We start from the raw sequence: 23,591 nt of genomic DNA, 5'->3' as shown, positions 1-23,591 counted from the left end.
GTAGTTAGTTAGTTAGTTAGTTAGTTAGTTAGTTAGTAGTTAGTTAGTTAGTTAGTTAGTAGTTAGTTAGTTAGTTAGTTAGTTTGTTAGTTTAGTTGTTAGTTTGTTGTTAGTTAGTTAGTAGTTAGTTAGTTAGTTAGTTAGTAGTTAGTTAGTTAGTAGTTAGTTAGTTAGTTAGTTAGTAGTTAGTAGTTAGTTAGTAGTAGTTAGTTAGTTAGTTAGTTTTAGTTAGTTAGTAGTTAGTTAGTTAGTTAGTAGTTAGTTAGTAGTAGTTAGTTAGTTAGTAGTTAGTTAGTAGTTAGTTAGTTAGTTAGTTAGTTAGTTAGTAGTTAGTTAGTTAGTAGTTAGTTAGTAGTTAGTTAGTTAGTTAGTTAGTTAGTTAGTAGTTAGTAGTTAGTTAGTTAGTTAGTTAGTAGTTAGTTAGTTAGTTAGTTAGTTAGTAGTTAGTTAGTTAGTTAGTTAGTTAGTTTAGTTAGTAGTAGTTAGTTAGTTAGTTAGTAGTTAGTTAGTAGTTAGTTAGTTAGTTAGTTAGTTAGTTAGTTAGTTAGTTAGTTAGTTAGTTAGTTAGTTAGTTAGTTAGTTAGTTAGTTAGTTAGTTAGTTAGGTTAGTTAGTTAGTTAGTTAGTTAGTAGTTAGTTAGTTAGTTAGTTAGTTAGTTAGTTAGTTAGTTAGTAGTTAGTTAGTTAGTTAGTTAGTTAGTTGTTAGTAGTTAGTTAGTTAGTAGTTAGTTAGTTAGTAGTTAGTTAGTTAGTAGTTAGTAGTAGTTAGTTAGTAGTGTTAGTAGTTAGTTAGTTAGTTAGTAGTAGTTAGTTAGTTAGTAGTTAGTTAGTAGTTAGTTAGTTAGTTAGTTAGTTAGTTAGTTAGTAGTTAGTAGTAGTTAGTAGGTAGTTTAGTTAGTTAGTTAGTAGTTAGTTAGTTAGTTAGTTAGTTAGTTAGTTAGTTAGTTAGTAGTTAGTTAGTTAGTTAGTTAGTTAGTAGTTAGTTAGTTAGTTAGTAGTTAGTTAGTTAGTTAGTAGTTAGTAGTTAGTTAGTTAGTTAGTTAGTTAGTTAGTAGTTAGTTAGTTAGTTAGTTAGTAGAGTTAGTTAGTTAGTTAGTTAGTTAGTTAGTTAGTTAGTAGTTAGTTAGTTAGTTAGTTAGTTAGTTAGTAGTTAGTAGTTAGTTAGTTAGTTAGTTAGTTAGTTAGTTAGTTAGTTAGTAGTTAGTTAGTTAGTTAGTTAGTTAGTAGTTAGTTAGTTAGTAGTTAGTTAGTTAGTTAGTTAGTAGTAGTTAGTTAGTTAGTTAGTTAGTTAGTTAGTAGTTAGTTAGTTAGTTAGTTAGTTAGTAGTTAGTTAGTTAGTTAGTTAGTTAGTTAGTAGTTAGTTAGTAGTTAGTTAGTTAGTTAGTTAGTTAGTAGTTAGTTAGTTAGTCGTTAGTTAGTTAGTTAGTTAGTTAGTTAGTTAGTTAGTTAGTTAGTAGTTAGTTAGTTAGTTAGTAGTTAGTAGTTAGTTAGTTAGTTAGTAGTAGTAGTTAGTTAGTAGTAGTTAGTTAGTAGTTAGTTAGTTAGTTAGTTAGTTAGTTAGTTAGTTAGTTAGTAGTTAGTTAGTAGTTAGTAGTTAGTTAGTTAGTTAGTTAGTTAGTTAGTTAGTTAGTTAGTAGTTAGTTAGTTAGTTAGTTAGTTAGTAGTTAGTTAGTTAGTTAGTTAGTTAGGTAGTTAGTTAGTTAGTTAGTTAGTTAGTTAGTTAGTTAGTTAGTAGTTAGTTAGTTAGTTAGTTAGTTAGTTAGTTAGTTAGTTAGTTAGTTAGTAGTTAGTTAGTTAGTTAGTAGTTAGTTAGGTAGTTAGTTAGTTAGTTAGTTAGTTAGTTAGTTAGTTAGTTAGTTAGTAGTTAGTAGTTAGTTAGTTAGTTAGTTAGTAGTAGTAGTTAGTTAGTTAGTTAGTTAGTAGTAGTTAGTTAGTTAGTAGTTAGTTAGTTAGTTAGTTAGTTTAGTTAGTTAGTAGTTAGTTAGTTAGTTAGTTAGTAGTTAGTTAGTTAGTAGTTACACCTAGGTTACACCTAGCCACCAACTGTCCAGGTGACTAGCTATTTTAACATGTGCTTGTCCTACGAGGAAGTCAGTCGTCACCCCATAGGTTACGAAGAAGCAGACAAGTGCTTTTTAAGTGTCCCCTCTCTCACTTACAAAGGGGACACTAAAGTAACGATTATCTTCACCCTCGTTTACAAGGAGTACATCCGTGACGAAAGACGAATTAGAGCCAACCGGGTGGTTAGACGTTAGTGGAAATCACTATCTTTTTCGGATGCTTTGACTCTTTGTCGAACTGCAGGGTATTATTATTGACATTGACATATTATTATATAAATGTGATGATATTTGTAACGTTCTAAAACATAGCTCTGGTTTTTTCAAGTGTCAACTGTCTTGATTACTGGGGGACAGTAAAGTGGCGACTGTCTCCGGCCTTGAAAAAAAAGCTACACTAAAGTGACTACTGTCTTCACTCTCGTTTAGAAAGAGTATAATCGTAACGAAAGACGAATTAGAGCCAACCAGGTGGTTCGACGTTAGTGGATAACAATTAATTAACTAATTACAATAGTTGCTCAAATACAAAGTATATACTAATGTTTATACAGTAGGGTTACCCCAAAATGGAAGTTGTCGATGATCCTGACAAATCAAATCCTCCAATGTGAAGAACTAGTTCTATTGGTATGTAAATAATATTGAAAAGAAGTACAAGTAAGGAATTTAATGCCAATAATGAAGTTCAAATAAATAGTAACGAAATGAACTATACAATATTAATGTTAAGCCACAAACATCATCTCTTCTTCATCATCAGCATCATAATCAACAACATCAGTGTTATTGAAGTCATCATCACCACCATCAACAAACCATTCGAGCACGGTGATGTACATTCTTTGTATATGGTCCCATAGCAAAACTCCAGCACCACCCACATTCACTTAATGAGTCTGTTATTAAAGATAAAGACATTGAAAGTGTGTATACAAGTACTAAGTGTACGGATGATTGTAACGTGAAAAATTATTACAATCATTATGTAATAAATCACTTCCAATGAATGAAATTTCCCTCGAAAATAAAATGTGCAAAAGAAGAAGAATGAAGACAAATGAAAAGGAAATACGTAAAATAAACGTAAAAATATGTGTTTATATACATACGTTTGGTATGAGATTCATTATGTTCATCATAACACGGCAATGATGAAACATTTGGTTTTTGGTTTGGGTAGTTAAGTTGATTAAGCGATATGTACCGTGATGTTGTTTTGTTGAGAGTTAATTAAATCTTAGTACATAATAAGTTTGTTAAAATAATGTGTGGTTAGTTTGTCAAAATAGTATAGAGGGAATTTAAATGATAGGATTTGCTTAACCAATATTTAGCTATGTCCGTCCGTCGTAACAAAAAAAGGGTTTTTTCAATTTTTTCCAATACCGATTTTTTGCTATTTCGACTTTTATTCATAAAATAGATTATTCAACTTTTTTCTTAAATGTAGCAAAAACTTGGTAATAAGTTGTAATAATACAACAACTTACCAATGACTACTTCATTACTTGTAATGACTTACATATGATCTTATAAGTATATATAAACATACGACAGCTGACTAACGAACAACGGACTCAGATTCGCATTCAGTTTTGGAAAAGTTTTTGATTGAGCGTAAAACAAAACATCTATTTAACTCCCTATTTTTAAGTACTTATTATACTTATACTTATTTGTAAGCAATAGTGTTAAGTACTTGCCTTCGATGACTCATTAACTCATTATTTTTACACGGCAATGATATTGGAGGCATGACACGCTCGCTAACAAATATGGAGTTAAACCCAGCAAAAATAAAGCGAAGTACTTCACCACTTCAAAAGTAGCAATTAGTGACTATTTTTCCTTCTGTGGAAGTGATATTTAATAATTTCCGAAAAAGCGAACATAATTCAATTTTTTTTTAAGCTGTAAGAACAAACATTTTTGTGGGATAAAAATTTTAATTTTTGGGTTTCTGTTTTAAATGTATCTATTACCCTTATTAATGTTAATATTAATAACACAATTTTACTTCCGAATAACTTCCAAAAAAAAGAGCATAAAAATGACTTCTTGAGAATAACTTCAGAAGTAATGAATTTAGAATCAAATAAAAAGGACATACCTCCTATGACAAGCCTGTGTTAAATCATCACTTCTTCAGGTCTTTTTCAGCACTTCCATGGAGTAAATTTTACTTCTTTTTCGCTTCTTTGGAAGCACTTTTTTTGCTGGGAAATAAATGAGTACTTAGGTATTCGCCTGCTTACAATGAGGTAGTTAAGTAAGTAGTTTAGTTTTTGAAAAATTATAAGTGCTAAGATACAGCTAAGCCACAAAATTGCTTAGATTAAAAGTAAATGATTACTAGACTTCTAATATGTAATGTAGGCGATATGTAATTGTCATTAAAAAGTAAGTTGTTGAGTAAGAACAAGTCATTATCATCTGAGACATTCGTGAAACTGAACCAGAAACCATTCAAATGGCAACAGAAAATTACTATCTAAATTCCCAGAGACTATATGTAGATGGCTCCGGGAATACAATGAAATCAAAAAGTTATCATCAACATAGTAAGGGATACATTTAATTCGTCTTAGTCTTATTCAACAATATGGTTTATTTCTTGCCACATCTTCTATAAATAAAACATTGACTATGTTATTGATGAAGAATGCAATTTATAAGGAGAGAAGGTATGCAGCCATTACACATATTGCCACTAACTAACTTACATGGCCAACTGAATCATAATAATATTTACTGACATACATAGAGAAAAAATAGATCCAAACGATAATCAATTGTTGTTAATAGAAACAGATTCTTTTTAAAATCATGCTCTATTTACAGATGTATTAAGATAATATCTATTTTAGAATCATGTTCGCACCATGATCATAACTTTATCACTGTTTAATTAAACTTTTCTCAAAGTGTTCTCAACAATAAGCAGAGTTTATTACAATTGCAAGATATGTAATCGAATGGTAAGTATAGTATGTATAACCATTGATGAATTAGAGTATAAATTAATTTATATGAAATTAATTACAATGTTACAATAACAGAAGCATAGTATTGTTTTCAAACAAACAATGAAATGCAATTAAATTTATTTAAATTTAAAAACTACTGAAATTTTATCAACATTAAAAAGTTGATTTACGATAAAAAAAATCGATATTTATTTATAGCGTAAGGGCTTCTTCAGTAATCAAAAACGATTAATTGAAGTTTTTGTTTGTTTTTTTGAATAATTTGCCCTTCAAATTAATGAACCAATGACCATCAAGTATTGTGAAGTGTGTGTCATTATTAGAACTAAAGCTTACTGTGTGAAATAAGTTATTAAAGTGACCAGATTTTTTATTTAATTATTGTAAAAACCACTAACAATTATATAATTTACTCGAGAATATAGAGGTTTTGTGGGAATTATAAATCGATGTCACAAAATCTTTATAAAAAGTAAAACTAAGACTAGAGCCAAGAAAACAGTCACATTAATAATTCTGTTCCTTGTCCTTAAAAGACTTGTTCTGATTTTGTATAGAAGCTCGAAATTATTACTTATCAATTTTAAGCGAGACCAAGTTCGTATTCTTAATCGGCAAATTTGTTTATGCCTAAAACAAAACAACTTTTTAACTCTCTATTTTTAATGACTTATTTAAGTACTTATTTGTAAGCGAGTGTGGTAAGTATTTGCCTCATTGACGTCGCCGTGTTAAAATATGTGTTGACATTGTATGCCAGCAAAAACATACATTGAAATTTAATTACACAATGTCATTATTTTAACACGGTGATAACATTATAGGCAAGTGCAATTAAAAGTAAGTACTTACGTATATATATACCCAGCAAAAACTAAGTAATGGCTTTCAATTGTAATAACTTACCTAACAACATACTTTTCAGTGACTACTACATATTGTCTGGATTACATAGAAGTAGTTTAATAAGGTCTTACTAATAATGTGTTATATAAATACTTTCTAATCATTAGTCATCTTGCCAGTGAAGATAAAGAACTTATATACGTTTTTTAATACAATTTACAATGACTACTTTTTCTAATTACTTGCAATCGTTTGTGGTACGTACTTGGCTCCAATGACATCACCGTGTTAAAATAATGACATAAAATGCTATTGTGTAAGTAAGTTTTACCATTTTAACCCCTTACATTGTAATGAAAGTTTTTACTAGGTAGTTATTTGTAAGTCATTACTAGCCTCCTTATAAGTAATTCAGACGTTAAGTAGTAGTTAGTTCTTAAGTAACTACAAGTCATTACCATTTTTTGCTGGGATAAGCAGTGAAGTGTATTTTCATTAGCATTTTAACTTATTACTTTTCAATGTAAGTTTTTGCTGGGAGCTTTTCACACAAAAATAAAATAAGCACTTATATATCAAATTACACATCAGTCATTATTAGACTACTTAAAAGTAATGCAGATGGTAGGGAGCAATCAGTGAAAAGTAAGTTGCTGAGTAAGCACTAGTCATTATCATGTTAGGCTTTGAATACTTTATAATTAATGACAAAAACCCTTAGTCTCCTACAAATGACAAACACCTGGTAACTCAATTCAAAAATGTAGTGCATTTTAATGACCTTAAATTAAACACTTAATGCACTTGAATTGATTTTTTTCAAAAATCAAACATTTACAGATATTTGTTAAAGTAAATATTTCAGTTCCGATAAAAATTAAATAAACTTTTTCAATTGTTTAAGTACAATTACTCTACAGTTTTGGTTTTTTTTTTCTATCGATCAGTAACTGAAACACTTTGTATTTCCCTTGAAACATCTTCAAACATGTGTGTTCATATATTTTTGTTTATATTTTGTATTTATATTTAATCGTTTTGTGTCTAATTATTTCACGCGCTGTGATTTTTGTAAAACTACATCTATTTACAATGATTTAGCAGATTTTTTCGTTTTTTTGTTGTTGTTAGTTTTCTTTGACTTTTATTGTTAACAATTTGTGTCTATTTATTTAACGTTTACTTTCGTTAATTGTTATTTTATTGTTTCTCAAATGTCTGGAAATTATATTTCGAAAAACCAACCGATATTATTAGTTTTAATTTAGATTTGTAACGTGTCAGCAATAACAATGATAAAACCACCAGCAAAATATTAGGAGCGAACAAGATCAAATGGCCAACCCACAATCATTTAACTTTTATTCAGAACGATTAATTTTCTATCAAACATTTTTCGTTTAAAATCATTTGCTATTAATTGAGTTATCGAACAATTATCGATCCTTTTCTATAAATAGAAAATTTTGCGAATATTTTTCAAAATTTTTCACTAAATCGAGAATTGATCGTAAAATGTTTCTCTCAAAAATAAGAAATTATCTAGCGATCATTTGCTTTTATGCAATTGAGAATTGATTAAACATTCCCTTCAAAACCATTCATTACCAAGTAAGGAGTTAAAATGCTAAAATTTACTTATGTAATAGCATTTTAATTCATTATTTTTATGATATGGTGATGACATTGGAAGCAAGTACTTAACACTATCGCTTACAAGTAATTAGCAACAGGGGTAACTATAACTGGTAAAAAAAACTAAACGGAGAAAGTGACTAATGAAATAGAATGTATTTATAAAACACATTATTAATAAGACGTTATTAGACTACTTCTATGTAATAAGAATGATATGTAGTACTCATTGAAAAGTATGTTAATAGATAAGTGGTTGCAATTGAAAGTCGTTACCGAGTAAGACTATATGTAATCAGAATGGAGTACTCATTAAAAAATAAGTTAATAGGTAAGTGGTTGCAATAAAAAGCCACAACACTAATAAATGCTTAATACCTATACAAATTTGTGTAAATTATATCATAATAGGATCTATGTATACCTCATATTCGGTTCGGTTCGGTATATTGACCTCACCGATGTAGGGTATTATAGAGTCCGCATATAGCCATTTATAATTTTCAATTTGTTTTATTTACTTTTTGTTTTAATGGTTATTTAAATGTATGTTAAATACCATTTTGTTGCTCCAATTTAAAGATGAGTTATATTTAATTGTTTCTTTTTATTTATAAATATAATTTCTTCAAGGTCATATACAATTTACACCCACCAATAAAATAATTTATATAAAAAAACATTCCACAAAATTAAGACTTTAAAGCCAAAAATGAAATCCCTAAAATTCTCAAAAGTCCACACAAAAGCTGTAAAAGAAAATATTTTTTTTATAAACAATAAAATAATGCTTTAATAAGCAGTCTCTTTAATTTCAGCGCCATATTATTCTGTTTTTTGCCACAATAATTTCTTTATTGTTCTTCTTGTGTTTTTTTGGCTTAAAAGGCCAACTCAGTATATATATATTTATATGACATCGGCAAACCTTGATACACAGTCAATAATGCTAATAATAATATGTATTACAATTGGATTGGATTTGATTCATTTAGTTTGAATTGAAATACATATTGAACTTGTTGTGGTCGTCATAGTACATTTTTTTTATTTAGTTTAATAAAATCACATAAAATTAAATAATGAAGTAAATCTTTCAATTATAATGTTAAATAAATAACAATATATGTATTGTTATAATTATTATTATTATTTTTTTAATAATAAAAGAAACGGCATTTGGGATAAAAAAAAATCAATAACTGTAATATAAATCCAAATATGTATTATTCATACATTACTATACATGCATCGATATTTTGATGAGAAAAAATATTCACTTATTTTAATAATTTCCCAGTAAAAATATGGTTATGACTTGTACTTGCTCAACAAATTATTTTTCAATGACTAATACCTTACTTAGAAGGAGTCTAGTAAGTCTCATCCTTATTTGCAGGCTATTGTAGTAAGTACTTACCTAACTGCCTAACTTTTAACCGAGCGTGGTAAGTATTTTAAACGCTATTGTGTAAGTAAATTTCAGCATTTCAACCCCTTACTTTTCAATGTACTAATAGCTCTATTCTACTGTTGACTTTCTTTCTTTGTAGTAGTACATAGATCGTGGTCCTGAGTTAGATAATATCGTTATTAAAACACAATCCTTATTAATTTTGGCTTGATCCTCGTACTTTTGGTCACACGTTTGTACACACTTACATACATACTTATGTATTATATATACATAGATGTTTTACAATAATTGCAATATTATATATTTATTAAAATGTGTATTTCATGGATTATCATAATCTCCTTGCAGACTTAAATGGTTTTCATTGATTTTTTTCCGTCTGTTGATTTATTCAATCAATTATAGAGTGTTTTGTTTTTTACCAATCAATAAATAGTTATTATTCTATGAAATAACAAAAATATACGTTTAAAGACCTTATTCATAAGAAATTTTTGTTTTTTAAACGTTTAATCAAATTTTGTCCACAGTCCAGTCTATAGTCTAGTCTATAGTGTAGTCTATAGTGTAGTCTATAGTCTAGTCTATAGTCTAGTCTATAGTCTAGTCTATAGCCTAGTCTATAGTCTAGTCTATAGTCTAGTCTATAGTCTAGTCTATAGTCTAGTCTATAGTCTAGTCTATAGCCTAGTCTATAGTCTAGTCTATAGTCTAGTCTATAGTCTAGTCTATAGTCTAGTCTATAGTCTAGTCTATAGTCTAGTCTATAGTCTAGTCTATAGTCTAGTCTATAGTCTAGTCTATAGTCTAGTCTATAGTCTAGTCTATAGTCTAGTCTATAGTCTAGTCTATAGTCTAGTCTATAGTCCAGTCTATAGTCTAGTCTATAGTCTAGTCTATAGTCTAGTCTATAGTCTAGTCTATAGTCTAGTCTATAGTCTAGTCTATAGTCTAGTCTATAGTCTAGTCTATAGTCTAGTCTATAGTCTAGTCTATAGTCTAGTCTATAGTCTAGTCTATAGTCTAGTCTATAGTCTAGTCTATAGTCTAGTCTATAGTCTAGTCTATAGTCCAGTCTATAGTCTAGTCTATAGTCTAGTCTATAGTCTAGTCTATAGTCTAGTCTATAGTCTAGTCTATAGTCTAGTCTATAGTCTAGTCTATAGTCTAGTCTATAGTCTAGTCTATAGTCTAGTCTATAGTCTAGTCTATAGTCTAGTCTATAGTCTAGTCTATTCTAGTCTATAGTCTAGTCTATAGTCTAGTCTATAGTCTAGTCTATAGTCTAGTCTATAGTCTAGTCTATAGTCTAGTCTATAGTCTAGTCTATAGTCTAGTCTATAGTCTAGTCTATAGTCTAGTCTATAGTCTAGTCTATAGTCTAGTCTATAGTCTAGTCTATAGTCTAGTCTAGTCTAGTCTATAGTCTAGTCTATAGTCTAGTCTATAGTCTAGTCTATAGTCTAGTCTATAGTCTAGTCTCTAGTCTAGTCTATAGTCTAGTCTATAGTCTAGTCTATAGTCTAGTCTATAGTCTAGTCTATAGTCTAGTCTATAGTCTAGTCTATAGTCTAGTCTATAGTCTAGTCTATAGTCTAGTCTATAGTCTAGTCTATAGTCTAGTCTATAGTCTAGTCTATAGTCTAGTCTATAGTCTAGTCTATAGTCTAGTCTATAGTCTAGTCTATAGTCTAGTCTATAGTCTAGTCTATAGTCTAGTCTATAGTCTAGTCTATAGTCTAGTCTATAGTCTAGTCTATAGTCTAGTCTATAGTCTAGTCTATAGTCTAGTCTATAGTCTAGTCTATAGTCTAGTCTATAGTCTAGTCTATAGTCTAGTCTATAGTCTAGTCTATAGTCTAGTCTATAGTCTAGTCTATAGTCTAGTCTATAGTCTAGTCTATAGTCTAGTCTATAGTCTAGTCTATAGTCTAGTCTATAGTCTAGTCTATAGTCTAGTCTATAGTCTAGTCTATAGTCTAGTCTAGTCTAGTCTATAGTCTAGTCTATAGTCTAGTCTATAGTCTAGTCTATAGTCTAGTCTATAGTCTAGTCTATAGTCTAGTCTATAGTCTAGTCTATAGTCTAGTCTATAGTCTAGTCTATAGTCTAGTCTATAGTCTAGTCTATAGTCTAGTCTATAGTCTAGTCTATAGTCTAGTCTATAGTCTAGTCTATAGTCTAGTCTATAGTCTAGTCTATAGTCTAGTCTATAGTCTAGTCTATAGTCTAGTCTATAGTCTAGTCTATAGTCTAGTCTATAGTCTAGTCTATAGTTAGTTAGTTAGTTTGAAAGGAGGATGTACATATGTACATCAAATCCGAAGACATACACCTAGGCCTCTATCGGGCCTGTTGTGCGCTCCTTAAACAGTGCCTCAGGTGGGAATCGAACCCACCACCTCCGGTCTACCAGACTAGAACACTAACCACTAACCTACCGGAGGCCACAGTCTAGTCTATAGTCTAGTCTATAGCCTAGTCTATAGTCTAGTCTATAGTCTAGTCTATAGCCTAGTCTATAGTCTAGTCTATAGTCTAGTCTATAGTCTAGTCTATAGTCTAGTCTATAGTCTAGTCTATAGTCCAGTTATAGTCTAGTCTATAGTCTAGTCTATAGTCTAGTCTATAGTCTAGTCTATAGTCTAGTCTATAGTCTAGTCTATAGTCTAGTCTATAGTCTAGTCTATAGTCTAGTCCATAGTCTAGTCTATAGTCTGTCTATAGTCTAGTCTATAGTCTAGTCTATAGTCTAGTCTATAGTCTAGTCTATAGTCTAGTCTATAGTCTGTCTATAGTCTAGTCTATAGTCTAGTCTATAGTCTAGTCTATAGTCTAGTCTATAGTCTAGTCTATAGTCTAGTCTATAGTCTAGTCTATAGTCTAGTCTATAGTCTAGTCTATAGTCTAGTCTATAGTCTAGTCTATAGTCTAGTCTATAGTCTAGTCTATAGTCTAGTCTATAGTCTAGTCTATAGTCTAGTCTATAGTCTAGTCTATAGTCTAGTCTATAGTCTAGTCTATAGTCTAGTCTATAGTCTAGTCTATAGTCTAGTCTATAGTCTAGTCTATAGTCTAGTCTATAGTCTAGTCTATAGTCTAGTCTATAGTCTAGTCTATAGTCTAGTCTATAGTCTAGTCTATAGTCTAGTCTATAGTCTAGTCTATAGTCTAGTCTATAGTCTAGTCTATAGTCTAGTCTATAGTCTAGTCTATAGTCTAGTCTATAGTCTAGTCTATAGTCTAGTCTATAGTCTAGTCTATAGTCTAGTCTATTAGTCTAGTCTATAGTCTAGTCTATAGTCTAGTCTATAGTCTAGTCTATAGTCTAGTCTATAGTCTAGTCTATAGTCTAGTCTATAGTCTAGTCTATAGTCTAGTCTATAGTCTAGTCTATAGTCTAGTCTATAGTCTAGTCTATTGTCTAGTCTATAGTCTAGTCTATAGTCTAGTCTAAAGTCTAGTCTATAGTCTAGTCTATAGTCTAGTCTATAGTCTAGTCTAAGTCTAGTCTATAGTCTAGTCTATAGTCTAGTCTATAGTCTAGTCTATCGTCTAGTATATAGTCTAGTCTATAGTCTAGTCTATAGTCTAGTCTATAGTCTAGTCTATAGTCTAGTCTATAGTCTACTCAATAGTTTATTCTATAGTTTAGTCTATATTCTAGTCTATAGTTTAGTCTATAGTCTAGTCTGTAGTCTAGCCTGTAGTCTAGTCTATAGTCTAGTCTATAGTATTCTTGTATTGTATTCTAGAACTAGTTGTGGAACTAACACAATTTTTCTAAAACAATTTTTATAAGTATTGTTAGATGTTGCACAAATTATCACTTTTAAACCCATTTACAAATACATTATTATATACATACATACATATAATACCTGCAATCTAAAACGAGAAAATAAAACAAAGTAAAACACATGCTTTATTTAATCTTTATGTACAAAATGCGATTACAAAATTCATGAAGCACAAAAAAGACCTTCACTCCATATAAACGAAAAGTGTTAAAGGATGTTTATGATATAGTAGGTGTCAAACATTGGTTTGATGTGTATAAATGTAGTCGTCTACTGTTGAACACAATTAATAAAGTTATAATCAAGATTAATGACCATTTTCTTTGTTTTACGCTTTTCTCATTTTCAAATAAATTTTTTCTTGTTTTCCTATAAATGTCATTTCGTACAAATTAATACAGTTGAAAGGATTTCTTCTTTTTTATTTCTATTACTAAATATTAAAAGATTAAAAATTGTAAATGGGTAAAATTAAAAGAAATTGTTTTAATGACATTTTTGTCAAAAGTTTTATTTATTATTAATTATTTTTGTTAAAAAATATGTATATATGCTGTTGACACATGTCCGCATGACAGCAAATTTTCCTTAGAAACAAAGTTTAATTTTTCTTAATAGAAAACTAAAATCCCAAGGTGTCACTCGTGTTGTAACTTAAGGTGAAATTGTTTATTAAGAAATCATCTGGTTTATCTAACCATCAAACTAACTGTTATATTAATTAAAGTTGTGGGATTTAGTAGTTTTTTTCTTTTTTTTTTGTAGAAGAAGCAAAAGAAGAAAACTCAATATTAATTTAATTACATGTGGATTTTTAAAATATAGTTGAAATAAAATTGGCAATTTTGGCATTGCTTGCAACCTCCGGTATGTGATAAATTGGAAACGATACCGATACGACCCTTATCGTAACTTTTCTGTCGTAAATTTTGGTCTAAAGATTGTCTACTTTCTTTGGTTTGGCTTTTTGATGGAAAATAGAAGAGATCTACTACTTTTCAATAGGACTAATACTGGATACTGGATCATCCCGATCGGAAGGAACTGTCAAAAATATGAAATTAAGACCAACTGTAACTCAGAGAGTTCTTTACTGATAGAACGAACACTGGTGCAAAAATTCATCCCGATCGGAAGACATCGGTTTCAAAAGACAAGTAACTTCACATGAAATCCCCCATATGAATGTATAAACTATAATCCATTTTTGCAAATTCTATATTTCATTAACCTAAATTCCAAGAATATTTTAAACCATAAATATCAAAATATTTTATAATACATATCACATTATACGAAACAATTAATCAAACTTAACGATACAATAATAATAAAGAATTTTAGTTTTCAAAAGAGATATTTCTTAAGTAAAAATCTTAAAACAAAAAGACAATTAAATTAAAAACTTATGAATGAATAAATAAAAGTGCCACAATTAAACGAAATAAATATGCGATTAAATTGATATTCAACTCCCACTACATTAGTGGGCGATTTAAAAACTAATTGTGATATGAGTGCATATAATAATTGTACTAATTTCAATTACTGGGAAAATAGGTGACTTAAAGGGCGTTAAAGACACTTTATTCTGCTTATTTAAGAAGACTTAAATTGTAATTATTTCGTTGATTTAAACGTTATTTAAAAAAATGCAATATGACACAATATTTTTAAATATACTTTATAATAATTGTTTATTCGACCTTGCCACTATTCAAGTTCATCATAGCCTGCCAGCCAGTCAGTATTTATTTATAAAATACATGTTAATAAATCACACGTTAATAATAATTAGTTTACAAATTCAACTGGCTATTTACAGCCATTTAATTATACAAAATCCTCAATGTATGTGAAAAAAAATCTATTAGTTGGTACGAATATTCCAACAGACTAATGGTGCCCTTTGGTGCACAGCACACATGTAATGAGATTAATTATCGATATTCTTAATAGATTTGTTGGATATTATAACAAATGTGTACAAAGACGTACATATGTATATACAATATTTACAAGTGTATTTACTAACCTACAAACACGTTAACAGATTAATACAAGAAAGAGCCCACAATGTACATTTTTACACATTTATGTATATATGTATGCATGTAATAATTGTTTGCCTAATAAGTGAATTGCTGAATAAGTTTTTTAGTAATATGAATATGGATTAATAAAATATCAATATTAGTTAAAAGATACTGAACATGGTAGATGTTATTATGTTGAAAAAATTTAAATTATGAAATGTTAACAACTTTATTTTTTGTTATCTTAACAATATGTCTACGTTACATGAATACAGCTGTATTCATAAACATTTCTTAAATGTTTATTAACTATTAAAAAGGCAAATTCACGAAAAAAATTGAAAAAAATTTAAAGAAAAATCGACAATAAGGTATATACATATATAGCGGATTTGATTAACCTATGTCCGTCTGTATATCTGTCTGCCTGACCATATGTATGTTAAAGTCAATTTTCTGTAAGACTCAGATATCTACAGAAACCAAATCTTCAACAATTCTATTATACATGCTATTCGTAAATAAAATTGGCTTACAAATAACGAAGTTATGAGCAAAATTCTGCAAAAACCAATGAAAATATTACATTTTTGGACCCTAATTTAACAAAGATCAGAATGGGTTCAAAAGGGAAGAGAGCGCCCAACAAAGGCGAGACGAGCGAGCGAGAGCGAGCGAGCGAGCGAGCGAGCGAGCGAGCGAGCGAGCGAGCGAGCGAGCGAGCGAGCGAGCGAGCGAGCGAGCGAGCGAGCGAGCGAGCGAGCGAGCGAGGAGCGAGCGAGCGAGCGAGCGAGCGAGCGAGCGAGCGAGCGAGCGAGCGAGCGAGCGAGCGAGCGAGCGAGCGAGAGCGAGCGAGCGAGCGAGAGAGCGAGCGAGCGAGCGAGCGAGCGAGCGAAGCAGCGAGCGAGCGAGCGAGCGAGCGAGCGAGCGAGCGAGCGAGCGAGCGAGCGAGCGAGCGAGCGAGCGAGCGAGCGAGCGAGCGAGCGAGCGAGCGAGCGAGCGAGCGAGCGAGCGAGAGAGCGAGCGAGAGCGAGCGAGCGAGCGAGCGAGCGAGCGAGCGAGCGGCGAGCGAGCGAGCGAGCGAGCGAGCGAGCGAGCGAGCGAGCGAGCGAGCGAGCGAGCGAGCGAGCGAGCGAGCGAGCGAGCGAGCGAGCGAGCGAGCGAGCGAGCGAGCGAGCGAGCGAGCGAGCGAGCGAGAGAGCGAGCAAGCGAGCGAGCGAGCGAGCGAGCGAGCGAGCGAGCGAGCGAGAGAGAGAGCGAGCGAGCGAGCGAGACGAGCGAGCGAGCGAGAGCGAGCGAGCGAGCGAGCGAGCGAGCGAGCGAGCGAGCGAGCGAGCGAGCGAGCGAGCGAGCGAGCGAGCGACGAGCGAGCGAGCGAGCAGCGAGCGAGCGAGAGCGAGCGAGCGAGCGAGCGAGCAGCAGCGAGCGAGCGAGCGAGCGAGCGAGCGAGCGAGCGAGCGAGCGAGCGAGCGAGCGAGCGAGCGAGCGACCGAGCGAGCGAGCGAGCGAGCGAGGAGCGAGCGAGCGAGCGAGCGAGCGAGCGAGCGAGCGAGCGAGAGCGAGCGAGCGAGCGAGCGAGCGAGCGAGCGAGCGAGCGAGCGAGCGAGCGAGCGAGCGAGCGAGCGAGCGAGCGAGCGAGCGAGCGAGCGAGCGAGAGAGCGAGAGCGAGCGAGCGAGCGAGCGAGCGAGCGAGCGAGCGAGAGCGAGCGAGAGAGCGAGCGAGCGAGCGAGCGAGCGAGCGAGCGAGCGAGCGAGCGAGCGAGCGAGAGAGCGAGCGAGCGAGCGCGAGCGAGCGAGCGAGCGAGCGAGCGAGCGAGCGAGCGAGCGATCGATCGAGCGAGCGAGCGATCTAGCTAGCGAGCGAGCTAGCTAGCGATCGAGCGAGCTATCATCTATCTAGATCTATCGATCTATCTATCATCTATCGATCATCTATCTATCTATCTATCTATCGATCTATCTATTATCTATCTATCTATCTATCTATCTATCTATCTATTTTTAATATGAATATAATCTACAATAACAAATTTTATGAATACAGCTATTACATTTTAGCTGTGCATTCATGAAGAAGTAAATAACTAAATTATTATGAGGGTTTTAACTGACTTTATTCAATTATGAACAAAATATTTAATGAATGACAATGAACTTTGCCAGTGATACGAAACAATTTTCTCTATACAAATTATACATACATATGTGGGCCAAATTATTTTTAGGCTCAATAAACAAAAGTTAATAATACTTATTAATTTCATATTAATTATCAACAAATGATATTTAACACTATTAAGGGTTCCACAAAGTGGTAAAACAAATTTAAACATTTAAGTTTCTTAAAAAAATCAATCAATTAATCAACCTTTTTTAAGCAACATTGAAAGCTAAATTAACGAATTAACAATTCTCTTCTATGAATGATTTGGTTATTGTTATTATTTTCATTATGATTACATGTAATGGCTAAAATTGTCATACATATTTGAGGATACTTTTATGGGTTTTTGTTCATATACCCGTTATTTATGAAACGACTTATCTGATTCTAAATATGAAACTTTTCGTAAGGATATTTGATAGAATTTGGATTACATAAAATCTGGAGTCTTCAGAGAATTTATTTCATCAAACATACTGACAGTCGGACATCGTTAAATCGACTTCGCTACCTATAAGGATTTGGAAATTACACACAGAATGGCAAATTTATATATTCCCTTCTCAGATTAATTGAAACAAATTAATCGGTTTATTTGCAAATTCACATATGTACATACATATGTGTAGCAATTCTCAATTACTTGAAGAATTAAACGAACCACAATTAATAGAGGGTTCTTTTCAAGTTAATTTAATTCTTATTTTTACTATTCCTCTTCTTCAAATACTGTAAAAACACATTCATACATACAAAAGTAAATAAAAAAATACTTACTCTTTGTTCTCTTTTGTTCTTTATTATAAGCTTTCATTCACTTTTTTCAATTTCATTTCCTTTTCTTCGAATAACAACAAAAGTAAATAAATATACACAATAAATATAACGCACGAGAAACACAACGGAAACCGAAACTGCGCTGTCGGCTTATTGCAAATCTTCATGCAATTTGTTTAACTTTAAACACGATTACAAATGCTTTTCAAATTATTTTTTCGCTTCATGATTATACATTTATTTAAAAGAAATATAAATTTTAAGCACTTTTTAACATATTTTATTTGCGAATAAACTTTTAGAATTTAGCAAACACGTCCACGCACCGATGAAATTGCTTAGAAAAAGGAAACAAATCAGGAATGGAAAAGTCAATGATATTAAATTGGTACTTAACTTACTTTTTAAATTTAAAAGAAATATAAATTTTAAGCACTTTTTAAATATTTCATTTGGGAATTAACTATAGAATTTAACAAACACGTCCACGCACCGATGACATTATAACTAAAACTGAAATTGCTTAGAAAGAGGAAACAAATCAGGAATGGAAAAGTCAATGCTATTGTAAATTTTAAGTACTAGACTATAGACTAGACTACTAGAACTATAGACTAGACTATAGACCTAGACTATAGACTAGACTATAGACTAGACACTATAGACTAGACTATAGACTAACTATAGACTAGACTATAGACTAAACTATAGCAACTATAGACTAGACTATAGACTAGACTATAGACTAGACCTATAGACTGAACTTATAGACTAGACTATAGACTAGACTATAGACTAGACTAATAGACTAAGACGTATAGACTGAACTATAGCTAGACTATACTAGACTATAGACGAAGCTATAGACTAGACTATAGACTACTGGAGTGACTAGACTATAGACGAGACTATAGACGAGACGATAGACTAGACCGATGACTATACTATAGACTAGACATATGACTAGACTATAGACTAGACTAGACTAGACCATAGACTAGACTAGAGACTAGACTATAGACTAGACTATAGACTAGACTATAGACTAGGACTAGAGACTAGGACTAATAGACTAGACTATAGACTAGACGATAGACTAGACTAGGACTAGACTAAGACTAGACTATAGACTAGACTATAGACTAGACTATAGACTAGAGCGGGGTATGGTGGGAGGGGAACGAGACTATAGACATAGACTAATGACTAGACTATAGACTAGACACTAGACTAGACTATAGACTAAGCTATAGACTAGACTATAGACTACACTATGACTAGACTATAGACTAGACTATAGACTAGACTATACTAAGACTAAGACTATAGACTACTATAGACTAGACTATAGACTAGACTATAGACTAGACTATAGACTAGACTATAGACTAGACTATAGACTACACTATAGACTAGACTAGACTAGACTATAGACTAGACTATAGACTACACTATAGACTAGACTATAGACTAGACTATAGACTAGACTATAGACTAGACTATAGACTAGACTATAGACTAGACTATAGACTAGACTATAGACTAGACTATACTCTAGACTATAGACTAGACTATACTCTAGACTATAGACTAGACTATAGACTAGACTATAGACTAGACTATAGACTAGACCATAGACTAGACTATAGACTAGACTATAGACTAGACTATAGACGAGACTATAGACTAGACTATAGACTAGACTATAGACTAGACTATAGACTAGACTATAGACTAGACTATAGACTAGACTATAGACTAGACTATAGACTAGACTATAGACTAGACTATAGACTAGACTATAGACTAGACTATAGACTAGACTATAGACTAGACTATAGACTAGACTACTAGACTAGACTATAGACTAGACTATAGACTAGACTAGACTATAGACTAGACTATAGACTAGACTATAGACTAGACTATAGACTAGACTATAGACTAGACTATAGACTAGACTATAGACTAGACTATAGACTAGACTATAGACTAGACTATAGACTAGACTATAGACTAGACTATACTAGACTATAGACTAGACTATAGACTAGACTATAGACTAGACTATAGACTAGACTATAGACTAGACTAGACTATAGACTAGACTATAGACTAGACTATAGACTAGACTATAGACTAGACTATAGACTAGACTATAGACTAGACTATAGACTAGACTATAGACTAGACTATAGACTAGACTATAGACTAGACTATAGACTAGACTATAGACTAGACTATAGACTAGACTATAGACTAGACTATAGACTAGACTATAGACTAGACTATAGACTAGACTATAGACTAGACTATAGACTAGACTATAGACTAGACTATAGACTAGACTATAGACTAGACTATAGACTAGACTATAGACTAGACTATAGACTAGACTATAGACTAGACTATAGACTAGACTATAGACTAGACTATAGACTAGACTATAGACTAGACTATAGACTAGACTATAGACTAGACTATAGACTAGACTATAGACTAGACTATAGACTTGACTATAGACTAGACTATAGACTAGACTATAGACTAGACTATAGACTTGACTATAGACTAAACTATAGACTAGACTATAGACTAGACTATAGACTAGACTATAGACTAGACTATAGACTAGACTAGACTATAGACTAGACTATAGACTGGGCTATAGACTAGACTAGACTAGACTAGACTAGACTAGACTAGACTAGACTAGACTAGACTAGACTAGACTAGACTAGACTAGACTAGACTAGACTAGACTAGACTAGACTAGACTAGACTAGACTAGACTAGACTAGACTAGACTAGACTAGACTAGACTAGACTAGACTAGACTATAGACTGGGCTATAGACTAGACTATAGACTGGACTATAGACTAGACTATAGACTAAACTATAGACTAGACTATAGACTAGACTATAGACTAAACTAGATTATAGACTAAACTGTAGACTAGATTATAGACTAGATTATAGAATAGACTATAGACTAAACGGTTTAAAATAAACCGTTTTACAGGTTGTCAGTACTGGATTTTTATACATCAGTAACGATCAATAATTAGCTAGTTTGGAGCCCTCTAGTGACAAAATGCTTTATAAAAAAGCTTTTTTACTTAACCAAAATAATATCACTTAAGTGAGTGCTTGAGAGAAAGAGAAAAGTCTCTAAAAAAGGTAAACACAATAAAAACAAAAAAGAGCTTTTTCACATTGGTAAATTGAAAAGTAATCTATCTGAAAAGTGTATCAGTGCGATGGTGAAGATTCTTTAGAGAAGAACATAAGAAAATAAACAAAACACATTCATTATTCCACTCATTATTATTTTAGAACAAAAGTGAAATCTGTGTTATTTCGAAACGGAACAAAGATAATAAATTCAATAATTGATATTTTACATATGTATATTATGTAGTTTATAGAAAAAATAACTAAATACAATGGATAATTTATATGAAAATTACTACGATGCAAACAAAAAGCAGGTGAGTTCTTTTTTTCATGAATACAAAATGACTTTTCTTAAAGTACCCTTCAACTGCTTAGAAAGTGTTATTAGTTAGTCTGATTGATTGGTAACAAACATTTAAAGTGAGAAAGTGTATGTGTGGTTTATATCATAAAAATTAAAAGCGATAAAATATTAACATAATGTTATTCTGTGTTTCAATTTCATTACACATTAAAAAAAGCTTTAAAAATATATCATGTAATAAAATAAATGACAGCTGTTCTGCCCCTTTGTTTACAATAAGTTGTCAGAGCTGATAAGCACATTTTCAACTGTCACTACTTCTTGTATTCAGCTTGTAAGCAAAATATAATTTTGAAATGTCAACTCAACACCTTTAAATATTTATATTTATAACTGTTTAGAATAGGAACTTAAACACAGCCCAACAAAAAAATCGAAATCAAGAGACCAATGTATTACAGAAGTTAAACCTTATTATTATTTTAAAGACGACAGGTTTAATTTTCAGATGACTGGACAAAGTTGATGAGTAAAGGTGTCTTCGTTATAACTTTATGATCAAATATCAGAGTCGGATTCTGCGTTGCTCAATCATTTAGAAAAGTGTACTACTTTGGTACATACATAGGTAATTTTAATTAAAATTTTAGTTCTATATACATAGTTGGAAAAATATTTATGTATATATTTTAAAAAACTGTTTTAAATAAAAGTTCTTATCGCACTTCCAGGTTCACACACTTTCGCAGACATTCGTAATCATAAATCAAAATCTTAAAATGTCTACAAATTCGGGAAAAATATATAATAAGAAATGCATTTAATTTAAGATACTGACAAAACTTATACATATATTCTTAAATTTTTTGAAATTAAGAAAATAATAAATTTCTTAAAAACCAAAATGAAGATGATGCAAACTTTTCCCATAATTGCCAGTAAGATATTTGCTTAATTGAAGATAAAATTGCAATTGTTGAAGGGTATTTAAGATTCGTTTTATGAATTCCAAAAAAAGCACTCTAACTTCATTTAATTTTTTTTTTTCTTCTTTCCACTTGCTTTTATCACATTCATACACAAACTACAGTTAAACCTATCGCATCGTAATTTGAGATGTCTTGACTCTGCCACTGTTGCGTCATATGCACATTGTACTGAATATTTAGATTTAAGTCATAATCGTATTAACAATCTAACATGGCTCTATGAATTTCCCCATTTAAAATGTCTAATCATGGATGACAATCGTTTGAGAGAGGCACATTTTGAAAAACTACAGAGGCCATTGACCAATTTACACACTTTAATGTTAAACAAAAATGAGGTGAATCTGAAGTTATAAAATTAATTGAATAAAAATTACATTGACACAATTAAAAAATCGTTACAGTTGAGTGATTTGCAATCGACAGCAAGCATTTTACAGCGTATTTTTCCCAATGTGGAGTACTTAAGTTTGCATGGCAATGCCATGTGTCCCGATAATTTATTACTGCAGCCATTCTGTGAATTTGTGCCGTATGAATATAATCATTATAGGTAAATAATTGAACATTTTAATAAAAAGTAAACAATATTTACAATTTCACTTTCTTTAAGAACCGTTCTACTGCATTCATTGCCAAATTTAAAATTTCTTGATCATTTTTCTTTGGATACTGCTGTGCATTTAAAAACTTCTGCACAAACTAATCAACTACAAGAGCAACATCGACACCAGTCTTTACAAAAACAAAAACAACACCAACAACAACTTTTGACATCAACTCCCAAAGATTTGTGGTCGAAATTAAAAAGTTTTCTAACAGCCAATTCAACTAGAACGACAACAGAATTCTCAACTATTAGAAACAACAATTGTGCAGTGCTTTGTGGTAAGGAGTTTTATAATATGTATAACTATTTATTGTTAAAAATATATAAACTTTTTCTTAGCTTCTTCCCCATCTGAACAAACCTATAGTGGTATACACTCGGAGGGTATCGTTATATAACAAATTCCGATTTATAAGGAAAATGCTGCATACTACAGAGATTTTATTTAACAAAGATTATAAAGACTTTAATAATACGAATACATACTTAATTTATTTTACGGTTTTATTAAAATAATATAATTTTGAGTAAACATTTTTAAAATGTCCGTTATTATGCCATGGACAATTTAGTGCACTAGTACTTTTTTATATCGAAAAAATACCGTGAAATCCCCGGGACATTTTTGGTACATTTCGAACTTACAAACTGTCTAATCTATAATCTAGTCTATAGTCTAGTCTATAGTCTAGTCTATAGTTAGTCTAGTCTATCTAGTCTATAGTCTAGTCTATAGTCTAGTCTATAGTCTAGTCTATAGTCTAGTCTATAGTCTAGTCTATA

At 31.7% G+C, this 23,591-nt stretch overlaps 1 protein-coding gene across 1 annotated transcript; it reads left to right on the top strand.

Annotated features, from left to right (window-relative positions):
- The first annotated feature begins 20,957 nt into the window (after positions 1-20,957).
- Positions 20,958-23,363, top strand: LOC119615131. The gene is made up of 5 exons (XM_037971209.1): positions 20,958-21,219; positions 22,300-22,536; positions 22,603-22,751; positions 22,812-23,086; positions 23,148-23,363. Exons 1-5 carry the CDS (start codon positions 21,175-21,177, stop codon positions 23,204-23,206), a joined length of 765 nt encoding a protein of 254 aa, XP_037827137.1. The 5' UTR covers positions 20,958-21,174; the 3' UTR covers positions 23,207-23,363.
- Positions 23,364-23,591: the final 228 nt, after the last annotated feature.

The sequence above is a fragment of the Lucilia sericata genome, unplaced genomic scaffold, assembly GCF_015586225.1.
Source record: "Lucilia sericata isolate MDLA Ls3-8-SP2 unplaced genomic scaffold, ASM1558622v1 Contig004182R_arrow, whole genome shotgun sequence".
In the NCBI taxonomy this organism is placed as follows: Eukaryota; Metazoa; Arthropoda; class Insecta; order Diptera; family Calliphoridae; genus Lucilia; species Lucilia sericata.
This window is presented reverse-complemented; position numbering and strand designations above follow the sequence as displayed.

What these genes read in the sequence shown, in the direction of transcription:
- LOC119615131 (XM_037971209.1), top strand. Translation starts at nt 21,175, where the DNA reads ATGGATAATTTATATGAAAATTACTACGATGCAAACAAAAAGCAG. An exon ending in ACGATGCAAACAAAAAGCAG is followed by an intron (nt 21,220 to 22,299) that starts GTGAGTTCTTTT and finishes CACAAACTACAG; the next exon opens with TTAAACCTATCGCATCGTAA. An exon ending in TAATGTTAAACAAAAATGAG is followed by an intron (nt 22,537 to 22,602) that starts GTGAATCTGAAG and finishes AAATCGTTACAG; the next exon opens with TTGAGTGATTTGCAATCGAC.